This window comes from Lipotes vexillifer, unplaced genomic scaffold (assembly GCF_000442215.2).
Source record: "Lipotes vexillifer unplaced genomic scaffold, Lipotes_vexillifer_v1.1 scaffold308, whole genome shotgun sequence".
NCBI classification, from domain to species: domain Eukaryota; kingdom Metazoa; phylum Chordata; class Mammalia; order Artiodactyla; family Lipotidae; genus Lipotes; species Lipotes vexillifer.
Window position 1 is genome coordinate 2934405 of NW_006792985.1, and position 8227 is coordinate 2942631.

The following is an 8227-nucleotide window of genomic DNA, read 5'->3' on the forward strand; positions in this document are numbered from 1 at the left end:
TTACTGGCTATATTTATTAACCTTTAAAAACCTATTAAATAACTTGCTCATTGTTCTTTGGGTTGTTTGCCTTTCTTAGTGGTTTCTGGTGCTTGCCCTTATGACCATCTTGCCTGTATTTTACTTGTTTCAGTGACTGACCCTGAGGCCTGTTATATTGGCACTGAGCCTTGGAAACCTAAGGAAGCTCTGGAGGAGAATGGTATTATTACCGACAAGGCAGACGTATTTGCCTTTGGCCTTACTCTGTGGGAAATGATGACTTTATCTATTCCACACATTAGTCTTCCAGATGATGATGATGATGAAGGTATAACTGCATATTTTTAACATAAATCCCAATCTTTTCAGTTTGAAGTAAAGAATAGCTTATAAAATTATATTTTCTCATTAAGTTAAAATTTAAAAGAGCAATTAGTTTGATTTAGTGGCACAAGATGTGGGTTATATTAATACTGATGATTAATTTGGTACCATCCTGGTTTAATCTCATACAAATGAGATGTAGAGTAAATGAGAATAGGGAGGTAAATTGAGAAAATCCAGAGGAGCAAAAAGTTACCTTAAAAACTCCCCTTGCCTGAGAAAATGATTGGAAAGCTACAGCAGTAAGAGGGTTGGGGTCAGTAGCTTTTAAATCCCTGACAGGGACTTCCCTGGATGTCCAGTGGTTAAGACTCTGTGCTTCCACTGCAGGGGACACAGGTTCGATCCCTGGTTGGGGAACTAAGATCCCACATGCCACGTGTGTGGCCAAAAAAAAAAAAAAAAAAAAAAAAATTCCCTGACAGTAGCTAATCTACACCATGGCAGGACAATTGAAGAGACTGCCTGTGTAAAATGAAAAGCATATTGGATGATGAATTCTTATTTCAGGAGAGTGAATTTGAGCAGTTGCTAAGCTTTTCCATGATTTAAAGTGATTTTGTTTCAATCTCCAACTCCTTCATGAGCAGATAAAACTTTTGATGAAAGTGACTTTGATGATGAAGCATACTATGCAGCTTTGGGAACTAGGCCACCTGTTAATATGGAAGAACTGGATGAATCGTACCAGAAAGCAATTGAGCTCTTCTCTGTATGCACTAATGAAGACCCTAAAGATCGTCCTTCTGCTGCGCACGTAGTTGACGCTTTGGAAATGGATGTCCTGTGATCACCTCATACTCATGACTACCGGAGCTTCAAGTATAGCTTGTGTGTATAGCTGTTCTGTTTACCATAATACATTTACATAGTTATTACGATGACCCATAATTATTAGACTTTTCAGAAGTGACCTATTTTAGGACCATAGATAGCACCTTTTTAACATTTGAACGACTATTTCTATTATAAAGGTATTTCATGTATGCTTATGCTAATAAGCATTTGAGATTATAGAGGGTTTTCTATAAAGTTTAAGAAACTAGCTACTCAAGTATTTGAACTTGTTTATACAGATTTAAAATAAAGTGCTGGGCTTCCCTGGTGGCGTAGTGGTTGAGAGTCTGCCTGCCGATGCAGGGGACACAGGTTCATGCCCCAGTCTGGGAGGATCCCACATGCCGCGGAGCGGCTGGGCCTGTGAGCCATGGCTGCTGAGCCTGCGCGTCCGGAGCCTGTGCTCCGCAACGGGAGAGGCCACAACAGTGAGAGGCCCGCGTACCACAAAAAAAATAAATAAATAAAAAATAAAAAAATAAAGTGCCGTAAACTCTAACATTAATTTGGATTCAGTGACTGTTACTTTTATTAATGATCTTTCTCAGATATTCTCTATTTTAATGTATCTATTGAAATTAGCACTTTGTGTATTACAAAATAGGTCTACATTTGCTTATCTTTTTTTTTTTTTTTTTTTTTTTTTTTGTGGTACGCAGGCCTCTCACTGTTGTGGCCTCTCCCATTGCGGAGCACAGGCTCCGGACGCCCAGGCTCAGCGGCCGTGGCTCACGGGCCTAGTCGCTCCGCGGCATGTGGGATCTTCCCAGACCGGGGCACGAACCCGTGTCCCCTGCATCGGCAGGCGGACTCTCAACCACTGCCCCACCAGGGAAGCCCTGCTTATCTTTTAAAACATTAAACCTTTTGCTGGCGTTTCTCGGCTGACGTGCTTATTAAATAAGGTCACTGAGACCAGAGACCTGGGATGTGGCTCAAAAGAGTAGCTCCTTGGATACTTCTAAACATTTTTGGTTAAGGCTTTTCTTGTTCTCTTGGCTCCAGCCATATCTTTGGGTTTTGCTTTAATTTATTAAATGTATTTTCTGTACTGATATCTTAAATTTTTTTTAAATTTACTAATCTGTACTTAAGCATATCACAGTATTGGTGTAAAAATAATAAAACTCTAATAGAACAATATAGAGTAAAGGACACTTTAGTTACCAGAAGGTGTATTATCTTATTTGGTACTCCATTGATTTGAATGTTGTCATTAAACTTACTGAGTGAAAGTGAGTAGGCTTCTTTCTCTTTCTTGGCCTTATTTTGTTAATCTGTAAAATGAGGGTGATTTGAAACATTAGTTTCTATCTGTGAGCCACAGTTCCCTGAGATTTTTCAGTTATTGAATTGTGCTTGTGAATCTAGGTGGTATGCGTAGACTAAAAATTACTGTCACATGGGGGATCTTAGAATAAGAACCACTGCTCTCTGAGATTTAAACAATTCTGGAATTCAATGGAGGGTTCCTTTTAGTATGAGATTTTATCAGGCAGTACTATACAGATCATTAATGGCTTATCTTCTATCAAAATAACATTAAAGTGCCAAGAAAGTAAATGGAAAACCAACTGATTTATGGAAAAATTTTACTTACGTACACTTGCATACTGACATCAGTTATCCTGACTAACTTATATGTTGTGTTGCTTCTCACTAGGTCTGCCAAGCTGACAAAGGAGTTTCTCTCTCTTAGCCTGTTCTCATGAACTGCAATGTTTAATACATAAACAAATACTTTTCCTTGAATAATTATTTCCAGTTCCTGTAGTTGGAATATCTAAATGGAAACAAACTAACACCCAAGGACTGGGCCGGCAAATTCATAGCACTTGTCTGTGGCAGACGTTACACAGTGATCCCAGCCTGCTTTTTCCTTTGAGTCTGGATAGGGCCTTGAGACCCTCAACACAAGGTTGCAGAGATTTTACTACCAACAGCAAGAAAACTTTTAAAATTCTTGTTCTGGAACTTGCTCTTTAAGTCTCTTCTTAAGTTACCTTCTCTTTTTTTGGTTATTTGCTTCATTCTTAGGAAAGATGTACGTGTGACTGGGTTGAGGATATAGCAATATTAATCTTTTTATTTTTATTATTTTTTTATTTTAACATCTTTATTGGAGTATAATTGCTTTACAGTGGTGTGTTAGTTTCAGCTTCACAACAAAATGAATCAGTTATACATATACATATGTTCCCATATCCCCTCCCTCTTGCGTCTCCCTCCCTCCCACCCTCCCTATCCCACCCCTCTAGGTGGTCACAAAGCACCGAGCTGATCTCCCTGCGCTATGCGGCTGCTTCCCACTAGCTATCCACCTTACGTTTGGTAGTGTAGCAATATTAATCTTTTTGCTGAATTAATTATAATTAGCAAATCAAAACAGGCTTCTCTGAAGTAGCTTTCTCACCTCCCAGACAAAGGCCTCCAGGAGCCCGTTTGTACCTCTATGAAACGGAGATAATAAGCACTTGCTTAAGAAATGTAGCAGACTGTTCTTTCATGCCTCATGGTACCTACTTAACCTACAATTTGTTGATTAAAATAAAATTAGAACTGACTTTTAAATAACAAAAATACTATATATAAAAACTTGTGGCATGCAGCTGAATTTGTCCTTAGAGAGATTTATAGCCTTAAATGCTATATTAGAAAAGAAAGGCGGAAAAATCAGCTAAGAATCTAGGAAAAACAAAGTAAGGCTCCCTTCCAATAGAAAGAAATAAATGAGCAAAAATTTTAAAACAAAACAAAGCCTATCATAGAAAATAGAAAACAAACATATAATAGGACCAACAATGCCAAAATTTGGGTCTTTGAAAATATAAATAAAATTGATAAGCCCTAGCAAGACTTATATAGAGAGCAAAAAAGGCATGTCATAAATTAAAAAGGAAACATCACTGCAGATCCTATAGATACCCAGCCTCATTCATGAACACATGAAAATTCCCAAACAAAATATTAGTAAACCAAAACCAGTAACATAAAAAGGAAAAACTTCATCAAGACCAAGTTGGGTCTATTGCAGGAAGGCTAGGTTGATTTAACATTTAAAGAACAATGTAATCCCCATATTAACACAAGAAAAATCAAAAGATGGAATAAAAATGTTGATAGAATCCAGTATTACTTCAAGATGTTTAAAAGCATCTTAGAAAACTGGGACTAGAGAGGAACTTCCTTAATCTAAGAAAGGGTGTCCATATCTAGCAAGGAAGCTATAGTAAACATCATTTTATAGTAGCTATGGATTGAAAGTTTGTGTTCCACTGAAAGTCATATGTTGAAGCCTAATCCCCACTGTGATGGTATCTGGAACTGGGGCCTTTGGAAGGTGATTAGGACATGAGGGTGACCCTCATGAATGGGAATCGTGCCCTTAGAGATGTGAAATAAAATTCATATTTTATGGCGAGACAAAAATTTAAACATAAAAAAAGTCCTCTGCCCTTTGGCCTCCTCTCTCCCCTCCACTGCGCACTGCGTACCTGCATTATGCATCGACCAAACCTCCCCCATCAGCAGAAATACCTGCTCAACCATAAAGAGCAATATTCTCCCAGCATCAACAAGACAACTCCTTAAAAGATAACATTCCTTCCTGATGTCGTAAGGGGCCACGAGGACACTTAGATCTGGATTTTGTAAACTGTCAATAATATGTCATTTAATGTAGAGACCTCTGTCTGAAAAAGCTTTTATAACTGTTTTGACTTCTAACAGATGGAACAGTTCTTGGAGCTTTCTGAGATGCTATTCCCGGGGTTATAATCCTCAATTTGGGTCCAATAAAGTTTTCCATTTCTTTCTTAGATCGACTGATTAACTTTGTCTACATGCCTGGCATAGCTGGCAGGATATCAGAGATACCCATAAGAGGGCACCTGGAGTCTACCCGGTACCAGCGCTCGGTACCAGCATGGGCCCATTGAGCCCCACAGACTTCTCGGTACTCCTCAGGTGTTCCAGTGAGTTCTCCTGATATCTGGATATTATTGTTTGAGTGAGGGTCCTGAAAATTTTATTTGAGCTGTTTTAATTAGGCCTTGGGCCTTACGGGGCACCAGTGCATTTCCTAGGCAGGACACAGAAGCTCTGGGCAAGAGGCCCAGGGAAACATAGGTGGCTGGGTTTTTGTTAAATTTGGCTTAAATTGAAAAAAATGAGTTGATATATGGTCTGAACAAAACTTTTCCTAGTGAAATGAGAGACTGAATTAGTCACCTCTGAAGAATAAGGAAGACTTACTACAACCATTAAATAAATACTGCTCGTCCGGGGGACGTGACAGAGGATGATAATCTAGTGCTCTGAGCACACATGGCAGTTTTAGACTGTCACAGGGAGAAACCAAGCCACATAAAAGAAGTCAAACTGACCCAAGGGTAACTCCCTGGGGAGCTAGACTCAGAGGCACAGTGTCCTCAGAAAGTTGTTCAAATGATATCTCATATCTCATAGCTGAATTAGGCTACCAAATTAATAGTGGGAATTGTGCCTCAATGGCCAAACAGGTCCCATGCAAACAGCCACCTATGGGAATACCAGCTGGGTTTATGTATGCTTGCAAGTGCTTAAATGGGAGCTAAAGGAAATTGGGCCCTGAAATGGCCAAGTTGGGGTTCTGCTGGCACTCCAAAACTATTTTGAGTGCACAGTTAAAGCCAGCAGTCTTCTGGATCTGTGCCTGCAGGGTCTACAGGAAACAACAGTGGTAAGTGTTTTTCTCTTTTCTAAAATTAGATTAGCAGGGAAAAATTTGTTAGGCTAGCTCCTTGGATCTTTTGAATTGGAGAAACTTCTAAATTGTTAAAATTTTAGAGAGCTCTTAAATGATTTCAGTTATTTTAAACTATTTTAATTGGTATGTGGAAGTCCCAAAGGCTTCAAAATTCCGAAACGTCCTCATTTAAAGATTCGTTGTATAAGGCTGATGAAAGATTAATGATATAAAAGTTACCTAAGGGACTTCCCTGGTGGTGCAGTGGTTAAGAATCCACCTGCCAATGCAGGGGACATGGGTTTGAGCCCTGGTCTGAGAAGATCCCACATGCCGCGGAGAAACTAAGCCCGTGCGCCACAACTACTGAGGCCCACGTGCCACAACTACTGAAGCCCACACGCCTAGAGCCCGTGCTCCGCAACAAGAGAAGCCACCGCAATGAGAAGTCTGCGCACCACCACGAAGAGTAGACCCCGTTCACTGCAACTAGAGAAAGCCCGCGTGCAGCAATGAAGACCCAACGCAGCCAAAAATAAATAAATAATAAATTTATTTTAAAAAAGACTCCATGCTTCCACTGCAGGGGCACAGGTTCGATTCCTGGTCTGGAAACTAAGATCCCACATGCTGCGCAGTGTGGTCAGAAAAAAAAAAGGTACCTAAAGCTTTATTGCTCCTCTCTATCCTTCTTTGAGTACTCATTCTAGAAATCTGTCTGAATTGCCTTTCCACTCTGAAGACAGTATTAAATTGTTACCTTTAGAAATGGGACCACCTGGTAAACCATAATGGAAAAGGATAGGAAAAAGAATGTATATATGTGTGAAAAAAAAAAAAAATCAGACCACCTGCGGCTGTAGGCAGTCTCTTCAGATAGAAAGCTGAACTGAGGGTCATAGTTAAAGAATTTCTTAAACCCAGGGAGGATCCTCAACTGTTTAAATGGATTACCAAAATAGGAGGCCACTGGTCTGACTAAACTGACCATAGCTGATGTTCAGAGCCTGACAGGAATTTTATTTTGGGGGGTGTGGGTGCTTCTCCCTTAAGCTAAATGAGAGAAAGTAAAACATCCCAACATAGGTGAATGGGTATGTCAGTCTTTGCTATCACTGAGGTGGCCACTCAGTTCTCTGAGGAATTAAAAGCAACTGTACTTGTTTTACAAATCTAGTCTTTACAGGACCAGAGGAGTGGCTCCAGAAATAATCTAAAAGTGGTAAATCCTTTTACCACTCCCCAAATCTCCTCTATTTATCTTAAGAGGCTTGTAAGTATTGAAAAAAAAATCTTTTTTCTGGCCTTAAGGGAACAGTCATCCAAGGAGGAACTTCCCTTTCTCCTCCTATATCTTTGAGATGCAAATATTCTACCTGGTTTTCTCCAGGAGCCCTTATGTCCGCCATCTTTTCAAAATGCAAATTTCAGGAAAGGGGGATAGGTAATTTGGGACTTGAGTTGTCAAGGACAAATAGAAATCTTGTATCATCTCCATAAATATTAGTAACAGTGTTTAGGCATCTAGACAGGTGACCTTGGTTTGTTCCATCAGCCAGAAACCCACCAGTTTGAATTCAACCTCTTTTGCAACTCATGAGTTTTATATTGCCGCACCTGACTCCTGGCTGAAATTTTGGAATGGCAACTATGAGGTCTGTTTGTGTGTGTGTGCCTATCTGTATATGTGTGTTGTAGATGTGTGGTATTGCCAAAATTAATTTGTAAAAGAAGTCTATTTAATTGGCTTAAAGGAAATCAAGCACTTGTATACTCAGAAATATAAAAGAAACTGGCCAGAATGAATTTCAGGGTCACGTGATCTGGGAAATAGTACTGAATCGATATCTGGTATTGAAGCTAGCTTAAGCTTGTTGGTTTTGCTGCCAAACTCACGTTTGGCTGTTTGAGCTCAAAAACCAATACTCGAGAGACAAGGGTTGGTTGGAAAAGAAAGGTTGCTTTATTCAGGAGGCAGCAACCTGGGGAGAAGGTGGACTCCTGTCCAAAAACCAACTTCTAAGACTGCTCCACCATGAAAGTTTAAAATTTAAAGGGGGAATCATTTGGGGAAGGGGTCAGAATCTTCGTTATCATCCACTGTGTGCAGACTCTTCTGATTGGTTGGTGGTGAGGTAACAGGGCAGTGTTCCAGGAATCTTGTGTTCAGCCTGAAGTTATCATCCTCTACCTTAGTTCTTACAGAAGACCTCAAAGGTATATTATTATGTATATTCCTTGAGTAGCAACCAGGACCCTGCACTATTGTTTCTTGACTGCTCCTCCTTTGTTTCGGCA

At 39.8% G+C, this 8227-nt stretch overlaps 1 protein-coding gene across 1 annotated transcript in view; it reads left to right on the top strand.

The window, feature by feature from the left end:
- The window catches only part of PBK (PDZ binding kinase), a 24299-nt gene extending 23143 nt beyond the window's left edge, over nt 1-1156 (top strand). The window contains exons 6-7 of the mRNA XM_007466158.1: nt 134-310; nt 957-1156. Coding sequence (XP_007466220.1) covers nt 134-310; nt 957-1156 — 377 coding nt within the window. The remainder of the gene's footprint in view (nt 1-133; nt 311-956) is intronic.
- The last annotated feature ends 7071 nt before the right edge of the window (nt 1157-8227 follow it).